Consider the following 17,943-nt stretch of genomic DNA (forward strand, 5'->3'; position numbering starts at 1 on the left):
TGCCATTCACGATGGCTCTCTCCATTCAGACCCACGTGTAAGTTATAGTTTTTTTTGGAAATTTCTTAAAGGAGGGAAAAATATCGAAGAATCTATATTCTGTGGCTCTTTGTTTTCCTCGTGGATTGTGAAGAGTGGAGAGTTTAGGCGGAATCGCAATGACAATATAGAACCGACAATAAAAGAACGCGACAATGACATTATTATTACGATCTCTAACCCCTCCCACCGATCCACACGACCCACACAACCCACCGACCCCCGGGCTCATGCGATTAGAATTGTAAGCAAGTGAATTAGGCAGAATGTGTTGAATGTAGACTGTGTGGCATGTGCATTGCCCAGCCGGTCCGAGGGCTGCCACAACAGTTCAGGCATCAGCCTTGATGTGTAACGGTGGCTCTTGGACATTCTGGACGAAAGTATTCCTCCCGATTCCCCAGAGCAGGGACAGGCCGACGGTCAACATGACGAGTATGAACCCGGATATGAAGGTGATCTGGGCCAGGGCCGGAGTGATAAAATGGGAGCAGCTCCAGCAGTCCTTTGCCACGTAGTTTTCATTCAGACCACTAGATGATTCTGGAAAAAAATTCAAATTATTATTATTATTAAATATAATTAGTAGCCTACCCTCTTGAATAAAATCAATGTGGAAGGAATAGAGAACGATTCTACCCTCTCTGGCTGAAAAGAATACCACCGACTCGCAACAGAGACTGAACTGGCCCGAAAAGAAGATCAAGTCCCGAGGATGATATGATTCGTTTCCCTCGTAAACGGCCCGAGTTAAGTACCAATTACCATAAACTGGCAAAAATTCCAGCACCAGAGGTCCGCTAGACGTTTCCAGGACAACGGCGATGCCTTGTAGTATATCCTTGCCATTGATCATAGTCAGGGCCACACTTTCGTTGCCTGGCATGATGTTGATATAGGTGGTATTGAAGTTGATCCCAGTGGATCTCCGATCCTTTCGGATGGCTACGATTCGACTGTAGGCGATGACAAGGTTCGCATGGCGCAGGATGGTCATGTTGCCAGTATGAGATATTTCGGAATCTATTTCTTTTTGGATAGTTTGTGTTATTTGTGGTGCCGAAGGATCGTTTATAATCGGCATATTCTCCTTCGACGCCTGTCGCCGCAAATAGGCATGAGATTCCTCCGTGAAGGCCGAGTATATGTGGACTACTGGGCAGTCGGTGAACTGGTAAGTGGATACGGCCATCGCCTGGTCTAAAATGTGGTTTAAGTCTTGGTTACAAGAGGAAGCCAACTTCAAGAGTTGTCAGAACTAACCGTGAGCCATAAAGTTTCGATCTTTCAGGTCGAAGCAATGTATCTTTCCCTTCTGGCAACGCATCTCCATTTCCAGCTCCAGATTGGAGATGACCGAGGTTGAGGGGGAGTGCCAGACGATGGCCTCAGTGGCTTTGGCCACTTTCTCCAATGCCAGGAATGGTTCCTCCACTTGACTGTAGAAGTTCATCGGCTTGATCTGGTTGAGGTATGGAAAGCAAACGTCACAGTTGATGTCCTTGGCCGTCAGCTAAGGATATTCTTGTAGATAGTTAACAGAACAGTATGGAATGATTGAGAGCCCACCTCGGAGGCCAAATAAGCCACAATCATGTTGTCCTTTTGCAGCCGTTTCATCATCGCGGTAAATTGGTCCTTTTTTAATGCTTTGAAAATACTCTGTGAGGGGGGGCTACAAATAGGGGTTTTCAAAAGCAATATTTACTATATCTTCAGGACTTTATAACTTACGTTTCCAGGCCCCAGATCAACACTGGCGGGGAACTCAGTAACTTCGCAGACACCAGAGAGAAGCAAAGTACCAAAAACAGGCTCAAAAAGCAGAACATCTTCATTTTATTTGTATTAAACTCCGTAACAGAGCTACGTCTTGACTTTTAATTCTCTGGATAGTAGATACTAAACCGATTTGTCACCCAATTTATTTAAAACTATATAACATTTATATAAAACTTGAAAATCCATCTGCCGAGAACTGAAGAACTTGTGGCCGTTCCTATCTTTCATTTTTATGGCAGCTATAAGATATAGTTTCCTGACATTATGTTTATACTTTGGAAGAGGGTGTGATTATAAGCTAACATCTATAGACTTAATAAGATAACTTTTTTAATAAAATAAGACTGACAGGAAGGTCTTAAGACTATTAAATATACTATTTTCTGGAGTTAGTGGATCCTCTTTCTAGATTCTAGAACTTATAATGATATCTATCCCAAATCCAAATTGTATTTAAGACCAAAATTGTATAGCTTCATTGGTATAATAAATAATAAAGAATATATCCTAGTTTTCATAAAGTTCATCCAAAATTAGTACTCCCCAACATAACCTGCGATCTTACGATACTCCCCTGGCTATGCATCCTTTCGATGCATGAGCATTAAGTGGCAACTATAGACTTAAAAAAATATTTGTTTTAATAAAATAAGACTGCCAGAAAGGTCTAGAGACTATTAAATATGTATTAATCTTCTAGAACTTATCATGATATTATTTCTTATTAGCCACTTTGAATTTTAACATATTCAACCTACGATCTTACGATATTCATGTTTAGCCACTTGTTGCTGCAACATGTTCCTTCCGATCCCCGAGCATGCGTAAGTGGTGGCAATAAACTTGCAATTAGGCACCGTGGAGAAAAAAGCAAACGGATGATAAGATAACTTTGTTATCAAGCTGATGACTGAAAGAGCAGGAGCGGCAGGTGGTTTTGGGCCAAAAATCATAGCATTGCTCCTCAGTTTTCTCTCGTTGCCCCTTTCGAATAGACGTTGGCTCCGATGCGGCGTAATGAAACACATATATATCAGTAATATTCAATAACCAGAGTGAAGTGAAGTGAAGTGAAGAGAAGTGAATATAGTAGGTTACAAAATCGAAATCGAAATCGAATACGAATATGGCGCACAATACGCGCAGCTCCGATTTGTCGCAGATAGCGGTCAATGCCAACAATATACCTGATGGTGCGTGCCCCATAAATTCTAAATAAAAAATAAAATAGTACCAGTAATTGACAACTATCTCCCCCTTAAATATCCAGATAGTGTGGACTGTGGCATCAAGGGTCTGGGATGGTGCCGTGGCCCTGGATGCCAGAAGTTCGCCAGACTGCGCACCTTTGTCCTGGTCCTGGCCACTTCCGGCATGCTGCAGGGTGCCTGCGAGGCATATTTCCGCGTTTCGGCCAAACAGGCCGCCTTCCAATTCGACTACAATCCATTGATAGTGGGTGAGTAAGCCGCCTCCAAGCTTATCGCGAAAATGCGAAATACTCATAGGTGTCTACGTATGTATGTGGTAGAAGATCACGTAAAAGTGAGGAGGTGTTGGCCAGGCTCTATGTGGAGATTTCAACGTTATCAGGTTGGCGATATTGTTGACGAATACCGGGGTCTATGGGTGGGGAATTCTCATTGTGCTATATTTTCGATTAGGAATGTCTGTAAAAATAGAGAGAAAAGATAACTTTGTGGGTAGACGAGGCTTAGATACTCTTGCAGTTTAATGATATTTGTTTTAATTAGATATATCCCAAATATTGGACATAGTTATCAGATACTAATGACTATTTTAGGATCACAAAAGTTCCATATCGAATGTGTCATAGGGTCGGATATGTCTTTTTGTTTTATTATACTACGCTTTTCAAGACTTATAAAAGCCAAAACAAATAAGGTTTATCTTGCTTAAAATTGTAAATATTTAGTAAACTTGACTTTAATTTGGTAACAAAAATAGTACTCCTTAAAACGTACTGTTTAAAGTGCAAAATTGTGCACAATAATTGATAACAATTTAAGAAAAATTACTCTGTCACGAAACCTGTGCCAATTAAACTGTTTACTTTATTCGTCATTCATTCGCTACCTAATCAAAAGCTATAAAATACTTCTTACTTACGTATATCCTTGTATGAGATTCCTGGAAATGAAATAGCAGTGATTACTTAAGACCCTAGCCAACGGAAGTGAATTTCCCCACCATTTTAACCTGGCCAACTTCTGTCCATGTTCGGCTTACTCATACGTCATATCGGGGTTCATTCAATGGGTTAGATAAGACCAGAGCTGTTTGAATAACTTTTGTTATTTTGTAACTCACCTAGATTGGCTTCTGGTTACCAGTGGCCTGTGCCAGGCAGTTTTCGCACTGGCCTTCGCCTACTGGGCGGATGTCTACCATCCCATTAAGTGGCTGGTGGGGACTCTGATGCTGCAAGCGGTTACCTGCGTGGTTGCTGTGATTCCATCCATTATAAACTTGTAAGTATTCCGGTTTTTTTAACAACAATTACTTAACTATTTGTTATTTTAGTGCCGAGGGAACCAAGGCCAAAGATGCCGTCCTGGATGCCAATCTGTGTGCCACTTCACTGGCCCAGTTCCAGAAGCTGACGCTGACCGAGGCCCAAAGTAGCACCCTCACCTTAACGATGCTCTTCGTCCTGCAACTGGCTTTGGGGATGGGCGGACTGGCCTACTACACCCTGGGAGTGAGCTACATCGACGACAACTCCTTGTCCCAGGACAGCCCAGCGGTGATTGCAGCCACACTGGCTGCCCGCGTTTTTGGCCAACAGGTTGGATCCTTTTTGGTGCTCGGAGTGGGCTTGACCCATGTGGGCTGGTGGCTGGGTTGGGTGATCCTTGCCCCATTCATATTTGTGGGAGCTGTGATGTTGGGACTCTTCCCCAAGAGGCTTCCAAAGACGGTTATACACCAGGCGGCTCAGAGGATCATAGAGCAGTCGAGGATGCGGAATTTTGGGAGTCAGTTTTCGACCTACCTGGATGACTCCAATTTTTGGCCTTCCCTCAAGAGGCTCTTCAATAATAGGCTGCTGATGTTCAACCTGCTGAGCATCATGTGTGTGCAGAGTGCTCTGGTCAACTATGGACTCCAAGAGGAGAGCTACCTGCAGAGCCGCTTCTTCCTGCCCTACAACGAGCAGGACGGCCTGACGGATGAGTGGCGATCCGCCTTTGTCTCCTACTTCCTGAAGCCCCCAGTCATGGCTGTGGGCATGCTGGTCAGTGGTCTGGTCATCTCGAAGGCTCAGTTGTCGGCTCGCACCATCACGGGCATCAATATGGGCCTGAGCATCCATCTGGTGGCCATTTTTGTGGGCTTCATCTTCGTCAAGTGTGATGTGGGCGCGATTGCCGGCGTGGTGGGCGGAAAACTGAGCCAACCCTACTGCTCCAGCCAGTGCCTCTGCACTCCCACGGCCTTTATGCCCGTCTGTCCGGAGAACAGTACGATCACGTACTTTAATCCCTGCTATGCCGGCTGCTCCAAGACCACGTCCATCAACACATTTCAAATCTACGAGGGCTGCAGCTGCAGCGGAGACCAGACCCAGGACGCCTCGGGCCAGATGAGGGCCACTGCCGGAGCCTGCAGCTCCAATAACTGCCAGTCCGCCATCCTCATATTCCAAATCATGAGCATCTCAGTGGCCTTTCTGATGGGCGTTGGCGCCATCGGCAAGACCCTAATCACTTTAAGGGCAGTGCTCCCGCAGGACAAGACCCTGGCCCTGGCATTTGAGCTGATGATCGTGGGACTATTCGCCTACGTTCCAGTCCATCTCAGCTACGATATGGTGACTCGTAAGTACAACAACTCTATTTTATTTTAATTTTTATATTATTAATATTATTTTAAAGGATCCACCTGCGTTTATTGGGCCCCCAACTACGAGCGTTGCTTGCTGCGCGAGACCCCCAAACATGGAAACATCTTGGATATCCTGACCGCCTCCTTGATCCTGGCCAGCATATTGTTCGACATTCTGGTGTTCATCTTCGCCAAGGGCCTCAATCTCTACAACTGCAAGGTGACGGACAACAACTACACCCCCTCCCTGTATGCTCCAATTCCACACGAAGACACTACCGCCGCGGACACAGCTCCCCGAGGAGGGAGCCCAGTTACCACCACGACGACATCCGTGCCATCCCCATCGCCCATGCAACGTCGGGATGTGCCGCCCAACGAGGACAGGGATCCACACCCAGCATCTGTCTTCCGGAACCCTAGTTCAGTAACGACCTCGTCCGGGGGAGCCCAGAGTATCGTGGAACCAAATGCCAGTGGAGTAACCTACGCCCAGGTAGTATTCCCGCCAGACAGACGCAAGCCGGACGACGGCAGCACCAGTCCAAAGAGGTTGGCGGTACCGGCCAATATTCCCGTACATCATCTTTCCGAGGCGGATGTCCGCACTCAACTGAGCACCCTGAAGTCCTTCCATTCTCCCAGCCAGGTGGCTGAGAGGGGCGAGGATACTGTGGACACCGACGAAGCGGAGGTGGTTCACCAGCAGCCCAAAGCTCAAGCAAATGTACTGCCATATGTTCATTCGGAGGTGCCGCCGCCAATCCCTGACACCTCACCCCCACACTCCATAATATCCGGAGAACCAGATATCCACCAGAGACCGCAAAGTCCCGAAACGGATTTCTGAAGCGGCGGCACATAAAAGTATTTTTTATTACATTCTTCATTACCTTATTAATTTTAAGAACGACAATCAAATGCCTAAAAATAATAAAGTTTAACAAATAAAGTTATTTTCCTTTAAATTGTTTCAAATAGTTTAAAGCTAGGACTTTAAAATTTTATTTTTGTTCAGAGTCGAGGGTAAAAAATAAAGAGAAACGTTATAGCATACTTTTAGGTCGTATACTGTGTGGGATTTTACATGTAAGATACATGCTACTTAGTGGATCTTTAAACCCTTTCAAAAGAGTCCGATCGAAATCGGCCAAGATATATAAGTGGGAGCATATAGTCCTTCCATGCGTTTTCCTACTTTTGGGGATCTCCTACCCCGAGGAAATTTCAGCAAAAATCTAAAAATATCTCGTTCTCAGATTTTGATGCAGTTTTATGGAGAATCTATCCACAAATCATTTAAGGTATTCCTCTCCAGAATCGGATGGAAATTGGCCAAGATATGGCCATCGCGGTGGGGGCATATAGTCCTTCCATGCGTTTTGGGATTTTTGAAGGGGATCCCCCAGGAAATTTCAACAAAAATCTAAAAAATATTTTGTTCTCTGATTTTGATGCAGTTTTATGGAGAATCTATCCACGAATCCGTTAAGGTATTCCGCTCCAGAATCGGATGGAAATTGGCCAAGATATGGCCATCGCGGTGGGGGCATATAGTCCTTCCATGCGTTTTTCGATTTTTGAAGGGGATCCCCCAGGAAATTTCAACAAAAATCTAAAAAATATTTCGTTCTCAGAATTTGATGCAGTTTTATGGAGAATCTATCCACAAATCATTTAAGGTATTCCTCTCCAGAATCGGATGGAAATTGGCCAAGATATGGCCATCGCGGTGGGGGCATATAGTCCTTCCATGCGTTTTGGGATTTTTGAAGGGGATCCCCCAGGAAATTTCAACAAAAATCTAAAAAATATTTTGTTCTCTGATTTTGATGCAGTTTTATGGAGAATCTATCCACGAATCCGTTAAGGTATTCCGCTCCAGAATCGGATGGAAATTGGCCAAGATATGGCCATCGCGGTGGGGGCATATAGTCCTTCCATGCGTTTTTCGATTTTTGAAGGGGATCCCCCAGGAAATTTCAGCAAAAATCTAAAAATATCTCGTTCTCAGATTTTGATGCAGTTTTATGGAGAATCTATCCACAAATCATTTAAGGTATTCCTCTCCAGAATCGGATGGAAATTGGCCAAGATATGGCCATCGCGGTGGGGGCATATAGTCCTTCCATGCGTTTTGGGATTTTTGAAGGGGATCCCCCAGGAAATTTCAACAAAAATCTAAAAAATATTTTGTTCTCTGATTTTGATGCAGTTTTATGGAGAATCTATCCACGAATCCGTTAAGGTATTCCGCTCCAGAATCGGATGGAAATTGGCCAAGATATGGCCATCGCGGTGGGGGCATATAGTCCTTCCATGCGTTTTTCGATTTTTGAAGGGGATCCCCCAGGAAATTTCAGCAAAAATCTAAAAATATCTCGTTCTCAGATTTTGATGCAGTTTTATGGAGAATCTATCCACAAATCATTTAAGGTATTCCTCTCCAGAATCGGATGGAAATTGGCCAAGATATGGCCATCGCGGTGGGGGCATATAGTCCTTCCATGCGTTTTGGGATTTTTGAAGGGGATCCCCCAGGAAATTTCAACAAAAATCTAAAAAATATTTTGTTCTCTGATTTTGATGCAGTTTTATGGAGAATCTATCCACCAATCATTTAAGGTACTCCGCTCCAGAATCGGATGGAAATTGGCCAAGATATGGCCATCGCGGTGGGGGTCTTAGTCGTGCTTTCTTTGCGTTCGGACGTTAATTATTTTTTGCTAATGTTGCCGCTCGTATGTACGGAGTGCAGTGGGGAAGTTACTGCTACGCAGCTTCGTGGGTGTGAGGCCGTTCGGTGCTCATCGATTTGCCGCCGTGCCTACCATACCGCTTGTGTTGATCTACCGTCGGAGGCAATTAAACTTTTAATTAACATTCCAAACCTATTGTGGCAGTGTGATAGCTGCGTTATTGGCAATGACTCTCATTCTAAAATTGATGAGTTGAATAATAAGGTTCTGGAACTGGAATCCCTTTACCATAGCCTTAACGCCAAATTTGATCATGCACTTGAGAGCTCGTCTGGACCCATGGCTACTTCAGAAGGGTCTCAACTAGTGACACCGCCGTCTAATTCTACTAACGCTGGAAATAAAAAGACTTCATTGGCCCAGGTCCCAAATGTGTCAAAAGTGGCTGTCCCAAGAAATAAGAGGAATAACCCAAACAGGCGCATTGTCGGACAGGCACCCAGCTGTGCGCAGCTCCAAGTTATGCCCAGCTTAAAATACCTGCACATTGGTAAATTTGCAACGGCTACCCAACCGGAGGCACTGTGCAAATTTGTTGCTGATAAGTTGCACCTGGACCCCAGTGACGTAGCCTGTGCTAGATTGATTAAAAAAGATGCTGATATCAACGCGCTAAAATTCGTCAATTTTAAATTGGGAATTCCCGAGCAACATTTCCCCGCTGTCTTCAATGATGATTTTTGGCCCATGTCGGTAAAAGTCACTCGTTTTCATCATAGAGAGCCGGCAAAGGTTATTGACCTCCCTGCGAGACTCCCTTTATCAAACCCTGGAACGTCAAAAAACCCCCAGTAAGCGGCGCCGCTGGAGCCGTTATTTTTTCTTCTTCACATTCTTCGACTGGTCATCATCATGTTCTCCCTCTCCTGAGCCACCAACAGCATTCGGCGCTGGAAACTTTTGATGTCTATTTCACTTCCTACGATACTCTGCTCCCGTCAATGCACTTTCTGCTCCAACAACAACAGCTGATTCCAAGGTGGGCTGTTTGCATATTATCTTCGCTTGTTGATCTCCAACTACAACAAATGGTTCGAGATCGTGTTATTAGGAGCCGCTCTCTGTTCATCTTTTTATCTTTCTTCGATGGGCTGTCCACTGTGAGATTGACTGCTCGTGCTCCCTTTTTTGCGACCGGAGGAATTGTTTGTTTACATCTTGGTCTTGAGCGTAGAGCATCGCTACGCGTGGATGCTCAAAACTTTAATTGCCCTATATCTTTATCTCTACCTGTCACTGGATTCGCACGGCGATTGGATATTCATAGGTCCAATTTGGAGATTAAGGAAAAGTTATGTGTGTCCACGTTGGCTATCTTGGAAGCTATGCGTTTGGGATATGCGGCCTCTTGTATCCGGGCCCTGCCAGTGCCTTCTCATTTACCACCCAGCCGCCCTATTCCTACAGTGGACCGAATGGATCCTGCTGCATCGAGCTCTAATAAGAACTTAAAAGTTTTCTTCCAAAATATATCTGGAATGCGGACTAAATCCCGCTTGTTGCACTTGAATTCTTCAGTATGTGATTTTGATGTAATCGTTCTCGTGGAAACATGGCTCAATAGCAACTTTAGTTCCGCCGAGTTCTTCGATCCCAACCTATTTCAAGTATTTAGAAAAGACCGTGATTCATCCAGCACCCATTGTGAGCGAGGAGGTGGTGTGATTATCGCTATTCGCCGATCCATGTTGGCCACAGTGGTTAACCTTAAGGTGGACGACCCTATATTGGATCAGCTAGCCGTCTCAATCCAGGGCATTCAGAGCCCTTTCGTCATCATTGCATCGTATATCCCACCAAACAGCGCATTCAGCATCTATCAAGCGCATATGGAGAATATCGCCAGTGTCTGCGGTAGTATGGAGGACCATACCGCTCTGATGGTAGCCGGCGACTTCAACCTGAGCTCTATTGTTTGGTCTTGGGACCCGGAGTCCCTGGGCATGCTACCCAGCAATGTTCATCAATCGCATGAAATCGTAGTCTTGGATGATATTTTTAGTATGGGCCTCTCCCAAGTAAATAATATTTATAATGATTTATCGAAAATTTTGGATTTGATATTTTTAAATAATGTCGTACATAGTAAAGTAGAAATTTGTAATGTACCATTAAGTCCGTGTGATATGCACCATAAGCCATTGTTGATATACATTGAATTTTATAGTTTTCTACCTTCCACCTCACCTATTTCTTATTATCACTTTAATGAGGCTAATCTATTCCTTATTAATACCGCTATTGTAAGTTTTGACTGGGTTTCCCTTTTTTCGGATGGCGCGATTGATGAGTGTTACACTAAGTTTTTGATTGCTCTTTTCAATATTATCGACAATAATGCCTCGATTAGGGTTCGAAGGTCGTACAAGTTGCCCTGGTACACAGTTGGCCTAAAAAACTTAAAGAATAGAAGGGACAAATTTTATAAGAAATTTTTAAAGACAGGGGATCAAATTGCTGGTGAGTTGTACCGGCAATGCAAGCGTGAGTTTGAATTCCTCAATAAATTTCTATATAATCAGTATATTTCTGATGTTGAAGCCAGCCTCAGATCTAACCCTAAAGCGTTTTGGCGGTTTGTGAATGGGAAAAAATCATCCTCTGATATACCTTCTTCCATGTCTTATGGAGCTTTGACAGCCAACTCAGATATGGGCATCTCTGAACTTTTTGCTAAATATTTTGCCTCTAACCTTGAGCCGAAGGACTCCTGGGATGAGCAGGAGGTACTTCAGAAAATCTTGCCTCTTCTTGAGGTAGGATGCTTGGACACATTTGATTCTGACATTATCGAAGCCTCTAGTCATTTTAATGAGTCGCATACTCTCGACTTGGATGGTATCTCCCCATTCTTCATTAAGAAGTGTATCTCATCCTTAACCACACCTTTGCAACTTCTGTTCTCTTTATCTCTATCATCTGGTAAATTTGCTCATCGATGGAAAATTACTTCGATCATGCCCATTCACAAAGGTGGCAGTAGGGCAGATGTCACAAACTATCGTCCTATCGCCAAGATCTGTAATATTGCCAAATTACTTGAGCGTATAGTCACCAAAAAGCTAACATTTTTGATTCGTAACCTTATTTCTCCTAATCAACATGGATTCTTGCCGGGGCGATCCACCACAACTAACTTAGTGGTTTTCTCTAAGCAGTGCCTTGAAGCCTTTGAACGCCGAAGTCAGGTTGACGCCATTTATACTGACTTCTCTAAAGCCTTTGATAAAGTTTGCCACGCAGCCCTACTTGCTAAACTCTCCAGATTAGGCGTTCATTCCTCCTTGTTTTGTTGGTTGGAGTCTTATTTGGCAGACCGACCATGCCACGTTCCCATTGGTGATGCCACCTCGAGCCCCTTCATTGCCACATCTGGCCTTCCGCAAGGTAGTTCTTTGGGCCCGCTCCTGTTCATCATATTCATAAATGACATCTCCACTTGCTTTCATTACTCGAACTTTCTGTTATACGCGGATGACCTTAAAGTTTTTAAGGCCATTAGCTGCATTAGAGATAGCTATATGCTGCAGGAGGATTTGCGCCGACTCTCTACTTGGTGCACCCTCAACCTTCTTCCTCTAAATTTACTTAAATGTCATTTTATTCGTTATAGTAAAAGGACGCTTGATATTTGTACTTCCTATGCAATTGGCAACCATGACTTGCAACTAATGGAGGAGGTGGTTGATCTTGGCGTCCTTTTTGACTCAAAATTTAAATTCTCCAGCCATTTAGACTTTATAATGCCTAAGGCGTATGCCATGTTGGGCTTTGTGAAGAGGCATACTGACCAATTCAAGTGCCCGTACTCGAAGCTCAGTGTTTACGCCGCATATGTCCGGTCGAGGCTGGAATATGCCTCTATTATTTGGAGCCCCGCAAGTAGAATTAGCTCTAATAGAGTTGAGCGGCTGCAGAGGAAATTTTTAAAATTTGCCCTTCTCCCTTTGAGGTTTGTGGATCCTCTACCCTCCTACCATAGCCGGTGCCTTCTCCTCCACATATGTACTCTTGAGGATAGGCGCATGGTGGCAGCACTAACATTCATCAACAATATTGTGTCTAGCAGAATTGATTGCCCCATGTTATTGGGGCTTATTAACTTTAATGTGCCCCAGAGGGATCTTCGCTCCTTTTCACCCTTTCAACTCGCTTGTCGTAGGGCCAATTATTTATTGAACGAGCCTATTGATCGAGCATTAGCTTTATTTAATGCATTACCGCCTAGCCTCCGAATGAAGTGGGGCTCAGAGAGACATGTTTTAAGGGCCTTACTGGTTAGGCATTTTCTAAGTAGTATGTAAGTTAGATTGTAAAGTAGCCATGTAAGATTTAGTTCAATGGCGAAATAAATAAATAAATAAATAAATAAATAAATATAGTCCTTCCATGCGTTTTTCGATTTTTGAAGGGGATCCCCCAGGAAATTTCAACAAAAATCGAAAAAATATTTTGTTCTCAGATTTTGATGCAGTTTTATGGAGAATCTGTCCACCAATCATTTAAGGTATTCCGCTCAAGAATCGGATGGAAATTGGCCAAGATATGGCCATCGCGGTGGGGGCATATAGTCCTTCCATGCGTTTTTCGATTTTTGAAGGGGATCCCCCAGGAAATTTCAACAAAAATCTAAAAAATATTTCGTTCTCAGAATTTGATGCAGTTTTATGGAGAATCTGTCCACCAATCATTTAAGGTATTCCGCTCAAGAATCGGGTGGAAATTGGCCAAGATATGGCCATCGCGGTGGGGGCATATAGTCCTTCCATGCGTTTTTCGATTTTTGAAGGGGATCCCCCAGGAAATTTCAACAAAAATCTAAAAATTATTTTGTTCTCTGATTTTGATGCAGTTTTATGGACAATCTATCCACGAATCCGTTAAGGTATTCCGCTCCAGAATCGGATGGAAATTGGCCAAGATATGGCCATCGCGGTGGGGGCATGTAGTCCTTCCATGCGTTTTCCTACTTTTGAAGGAGGTCCCCCAGAAACCCTTTCCAAATAAAACCTTTTTGTATTATTTTTTTCAATATAATTTTATTTTTTCCATTAATTTAATATAGGTTGTTTGCAGTTTGTTTGTTTAGATTTATTTTAATTGGTTTTTGCGCTTACGAACTAATTAATAAATTAATAGTTAGCTTAAAAAGAGGCCTAAATGGTAAAACTCATATGAGGAGAAAAACTAAACATGACGATGGTTCTCAGAATTGAAAATAGAAATCATAAAAAATACTTTCAACTGAATTTGCAAAGGATTCGGGGATGGCATTTTCTGTCTATCTGTCCGCTCCTCTGTGTGTCCTTCCGTTGTTATGGCCCCGTAGACCGCTAGTTTTGTGCACTTCTAACTGGAGTATTATATTTTTGCTTTACTTTTCACGTTTCATTCATTTTTCATTTTTTGGTGTGGCAATTTTCCACGCAATCCTTAGACAATTCGAGTCTCCGCAGGTTGCATTTGTGTTTTTTTTTATTTTCATTTTTTAAGGAGCAGGTGCTCCCCACTACCTGAGTGCAATGTCACATTTTTCAAAACTTGGCCAGCCTACGGGGCGGATGAACAACTTCGGACGGTGGGGGACGACCTCCAAAAGCCTTGCCCTTTTCATCAGTTGGTCACACTTTTCTACCATGGCTGCAGCAGTTCTCTTCATGTTTTCTCGTCCTTGTTTGTATCGTCGAGTGTGGAGGTTAGAAAAGAAGAGATAATGTTTTTGGGGGCGGGGAAAAATAAAATCCTATAACAGATTTCGTATGAACATCGAGAAGTTTTCAAAACTAAAAATAATGCAAATCTATTAACTAAATATTTATAACAGAAATAGGACGACTTTTTGCTTCATCTTAAAATTTTTAGCTTTTCATATAGTTGTTATTCTTGTTTTTGTTTTTGTTTGTTTTTTTTTCTTGCATATTCATGTTCATGTTGGAAGCTATCTCTTTTTTAGCATTTGCTTTTTTCTCAATTTTTTAGTTAATTTTACACAATATTTACAGTTAAGTTTTTTGGGTCTTGGGTTTGCAGATACTCTTTTTTTTTAACAAGAATTTTGATAAGCTTCTTCTTCTTCGTCTTGGGAATAGCTTTACAATTTTCAAAAATAGAGTTGAAAATATTCTAGAATTACTACAATTTCCTACTCATCTTGATTTATGTTTTTGTTTTTTTTTTAATTAGAAACATGCACATATTTTATGATTTAGTTAATATTTTGCTGTGAGTTATTTTTCTTGTTTTGTTTTTTTTTTTTTATACATTAAAAGTAAGATTTAAATGTAAATTATAAAAATAGCAGCTGGCTTTTCATATTTATTGTATTGTATTGGTAATTATCGATCAAGAATAAACATGTTTTGGAAATATTTGAATTTTACATTCCTGTCCATCTCTGCCTTCTTCTTCTTTTGTTGCTTTTGCTTTTTTATTTATTTGTTTTTTTTTTACAATTTACATCTTATGTCTCTGACTGCACAATGCAAATTATCACATATTTTTCTTTTAATTTCCCTCCTCCTCCTTCTCCTCCTGCCTTATTGATTTCTTTTCCTTTTCTGCTGCCTGTTTTTTTTATCCTTTTTTTTTTGGCCAAAAATTCTACTTCCTGTCAAGTATCATTTTTGAAGCCAATTACATACTTAGTGTGGGTGTTGTGTTGCTTTCAATTTGTTTTTTTTTGTTTTTATTTCATAGCGTTAAACAGCAAGTAAACAAACGGATAAACAAAACTAAAAAAAAAAACTAAAAAAATGTTTAAACAAAAGTTTGAAAAAGCGCAGTAGCGCTTTCGTAAAAAAGGACTTCTCCTCCTCCTCCTTCTCCTCCTACTAATTCGCTTTCAACAGCGCCAGCCGCAGTCGCTGTTAGCGTGCAGTCTATGTGTGTGTGTGTAATGTATGCGTGTGTGTGTAGGTGTGTGTATAGGTGTGTATGTGTATGTGCTAAACAAATATCACAATCGAGAAATTAACAAAACGGCGGCTGCAGCAGCTTTCACAGCCACAGCAACAAAACACACAACAGGCCTAACAGAATCGCAGATAAGGTTCACCCTAAGGATACCCGATCCTGCAGTTTCTGGACACTGGTTGTTGTTTTTGTTGTCTGAGTGGCCTATAATACTTTTGCTGCACTGCTCTCTAACTCTGCTCCATATCTCCCTCACTCACTATTTTGGCTTAGAAAGAGAGAGACCAAAGAGAGTTAAACATTACGGTTGTTTTCATTCTTAAAACGTTCATTTTCTCCTCCCCACCCGACATCTCCCGAGTGGGCACAAAAAAAACAAACACTGTTCTTCTAGCTGCTCTCTCTCTCGGCTGCTTAGGACATGGGGCCGTTGGATGTGGGAGCTGTTACCGCTGACGCTGCTGCCGCCGCTGCTGCTGCCGCTGCTGCTGCTGCTGCTACAATAGCCGCCGGTGTCACCTGCTGCTGCTGCAGCTCCACCGCCACTGACGCAACATCATCGACATTCTCGGCACTGCCGTTGGGAATGGTGGTGGGCGCCACACCAGTGGCTGGACTGGTGGCCGGTCCTGTTCCGGCTCCCGCCTGACCCGCGGCAGGTGTGGCGGAGGCGGCGGCGGCGCTCGGTGGCGGCGCCTGTATGGCCGGGGTGGCGGGGGGTGCCGCCACTGCTGCCGGCTGCTGGCTACCGGCGATCTGTAGCTGCATCTGCAGCTGTTGCAGCGTCTCCTGGGGTATGTTCGACTTGAGGATATTGTTCTCCAGCTCCAGCTTGTTGATCTTGTCCATTAGTTCGGAGATGCGCTCCTTAAGGACCTCCACCTCTTCGCGAACGGCGATCATAAGATGCGACTTGACAAGGTCCTGCAATAGCAGAAGAGAGAAAGTGTTAAAGAGAGAGTTTTAGAGTTTAGAGATGGGAGTATAACTTTTAAGAGTATAACTTTAAGAGTATATTATCCTACAAGTCCATTCATGATTTCCACTTTTCATCACATTTTCGTTTGTAGAAAGTGGCGTGTTATTTATTATTTTCCGTGTAAGTGTTTTTCCCCCAAGAACCAAATATGTTCGTGTCATTGTCAATGTCGCTGTGGCAGTGGCAGTGAGGCAGAGAACACGTCACCCAGGCCAAAATGTGGCTGCGCTCACCTGGCCCCACCGCCCCACCTCCCCTCCTCCCCTCCGCCCCCTTGTAAAAATTTAATAAACCTATTAAAGAGAGGCATGCAAGGCAACCTACTAATCGCCCCTCTTATGCCTGCATTTTGTGGCACGTGTTCTTCACATTTTCTTTTTTTTTTTTTACATTAAATGGGAAAATGTCAATAAGAGAGGAGCTACCTCTCTGCCTCCTCCTCCTTTCTCTACCACCTCTTGTCACTAAGCCAGTTCCGCTTTTGCGAAAGAGTTTTCCATTTTCTTTTTTTTGTATTTTTTTTCCTCACATGCGATCTCTATAAATAGCCAGCCTCTTCTTTTCGCCGCCAGCTTTCGTCTTTACTTTCAACAGTTTCTTTCGACATTTTCTTGTGGCCTGAATTTTTTTTTTCAGAAAAAAAAAAGGGAAATCATTTTCCTCAATAGTTTTATTCACAAAAGAGTCTACAGAAGCGTCATAAAATAGGTAAATAATTTTAAATTTTATTAAAAATCCGAGAGCGCCACTCACATTAGTCATAAGTTATAAGTTCATGAGTGCCACCATGAGGCATGGGCATGGGAAGTCGCATGTTCTGGGAGCAGTGCCAAAAAAGAGCCAAGAAATAATAATTTGCACGTTTTTCTTGCTTATTTGGCGGCAGCCAATAAATAATTTTATAAAAATACCCCACATTATTTATAGATTTTAGCTTCCAATAAGTCTCCAAAAAAGAGTGACATAAAGCGTATTACCAAAATTAGAAGTCATTCGATAAAAAGCAAAACAAAAATAATAAAAAAATTGATAATAAACAGCAGAGACGAACTGCGAACCGCTTTAAACAAATTAAAACCGGTTGGAACTGCTTCTTCGACTTTTTTTTTAACAATGAGGTGCAAAAAAGCACAAAAAAACAACACACTAATGACATTTAAGGGAGAGCCAAAAAATTATATTAATTTTGAATTAAATCAAAAAGATCTCCCAGAAAGAGAAAAAGAGAGCTCTCTCCAGTAACCAACTCCCTCCCCTCTCAGGTAAGGAAAGTGGAGAATTACAAGAGGAATCTCGGAAAATGGAAATGCTAATTGTAGACACTTGAGGGGGAGAGAGACACACTCACACACACCGTCACTCTCGACCTCCTCTCTGGTGTTTGGAGAAAAGCGGGTTGGGTTCATAGATGGACAGACGGACGGGGTCAGGTCACGCGCTTCTGAGGTATCTCTCCTCTCAAAATCTCATGCATTTCTCGGATGAGTTTTTTTTTTTTTTGGCTGCATTTTCTCAAACAAACATGGCGGACATTTGAGGTTTCTGTTTTTTTTTTTTTGTCTTTTTTGTCTCTCAAGTACACTTGTCGGGGGGTCCTTTTTTAGGTAGAACCTGTGCCTCTTT

General features: G+C 42.7%; 3 protein-coding genes across 12 annotated transcripts in view; 1 reads left to right on the forward strand and 2 right to left on the reverse strand.

Moving 5' to 3' along the window:
* Positions 1–65: 65 nt before the first annotated feature.
* Positions 66–2,087, reverse strand: LOC123257430. The gene is made up of 5 exons (XM_044716499.1): positions 1,774–2,087; positions 1,609–1,714; positions 1,303–1,552; positions 634–1,239; positions 66–582 (listed from the first exon to the last, which is right to left on the reverse strand). Exons 1-5 carry the CDS (start codon positions 1,875–1,877, stop codon positions 371–373), a joined length of 1,278 nt encoding a protein of 425 aa, XP_044572434.1. The 5' UTR covers positions 1,878–2,087; the 3' UTR covers positions 66–370.
* Positions 2,088–2,777: 690 nt separating this feature from the next.
* Positions 2,778–6,642, forward strand: LOC6497027 (solute carrier organic anion transporter family member 1A1). The gene is made up of 5 exons (XM_001962865.4): positions 2,778–3,014; positions 3,092–3,280; positions 4,157–4,313; positions 4,366–5,663; positions 5,721–6,642. Exons 1-5 carry the CDS (start codon positions 2,948–2,950, stop codon positions 6,518–6,520), a joined length of 2,511 nt encoding a protein of 836 aa, XP_001962901.1. The 5' UTR covers positions 2,778–2,947; the 3' UTR covers positions 6,521–6,642.
* Positions 6,643–14,946: 8,304 nt separating this feature from the next.
* The window catches only part of LOC6498474 (protein bunched, class 1/class 3/D/E isoforms), an 82,911-nt gene continuing 79,914 nt past the window's right edge, over positions 14,947–17,943 (reverse strand). For all 10 annotated transcript variants that reach the window (XM_014906657.3, XM_014906654.3, XM_032455235.2 and 7 more), the window contains one exon: positions 14,947–16,265. In XM_014906657.3, the coding sequence (XP_014762143.2) occupies positions 15,756–16,265 (510 nt within the window). In that variant the 3' untranslated portion in view covers positions 14,947–15,755. The remainder of the gene's footprint in view (positions 16,266–17,943) is intronic.

This window comes from Drosophila ananassae, chromosome 3R (genome assembly GCF_017639315.1).
Source record: "Drosophila ananassae strain 14024-0371.13 chromosome 3R, ASM1763931v2, whole genome shotgun sequence".
Classification (NCBI taxonomy): Eukaryota; Metazoa; Arthropoda; class Insecta; order Diptera; family Drosophilidae; genus Drosophila; species Drosophila ananassae.

Excerpts from the sequence above, each read along its gene's own strand:
- LOC123257430 (XM_044716499.1), bottom strand. The coding sequence starts at position 1,877 with ATGAAGATGTTCTGCTTTTTGAGCCTGTTTTTGGTACTTTGCTTCTCT. Across the intron at positions 1,715-1,773 it reads TTGATCTGGGGCCTGGAAAC|CCCCCCCTCACAGAGTATTT; the intron begins GTAAGTTATAAA and ends CCCTATTTGTAG. Across the intron at positions 1,553-1,608 it reads TGGCTTATTTGGCCTCCGAG|CTGACGGCCAAGGACATCAA; the intron begins GTGGGCTCTCAA and ends GAATATCCTTAG.
- LOC6497027 (XM_001962865.4), top strand. The coding sequence starts at position 2,948 with ATGGCGCACAATACGCGCAGCTCCGATTTGTCGCAGATAGCGGTCAAT. Across the intron at positions 3,281-4,156 it reads CTACAATCCATTGATAGTGG|ATTGGCTTCTGGTTACCAGT; the intron begins GTGAGTAAGCCG and ends TAACTCACCTAG. Across the intron at positions 5,664-5,720 it reads CAGCTACGATATGGTGACTC|GATCCACCTGCGTTTATTGG; the intron begins GTAAGTACAACA and ends ATTATTTTAAAG.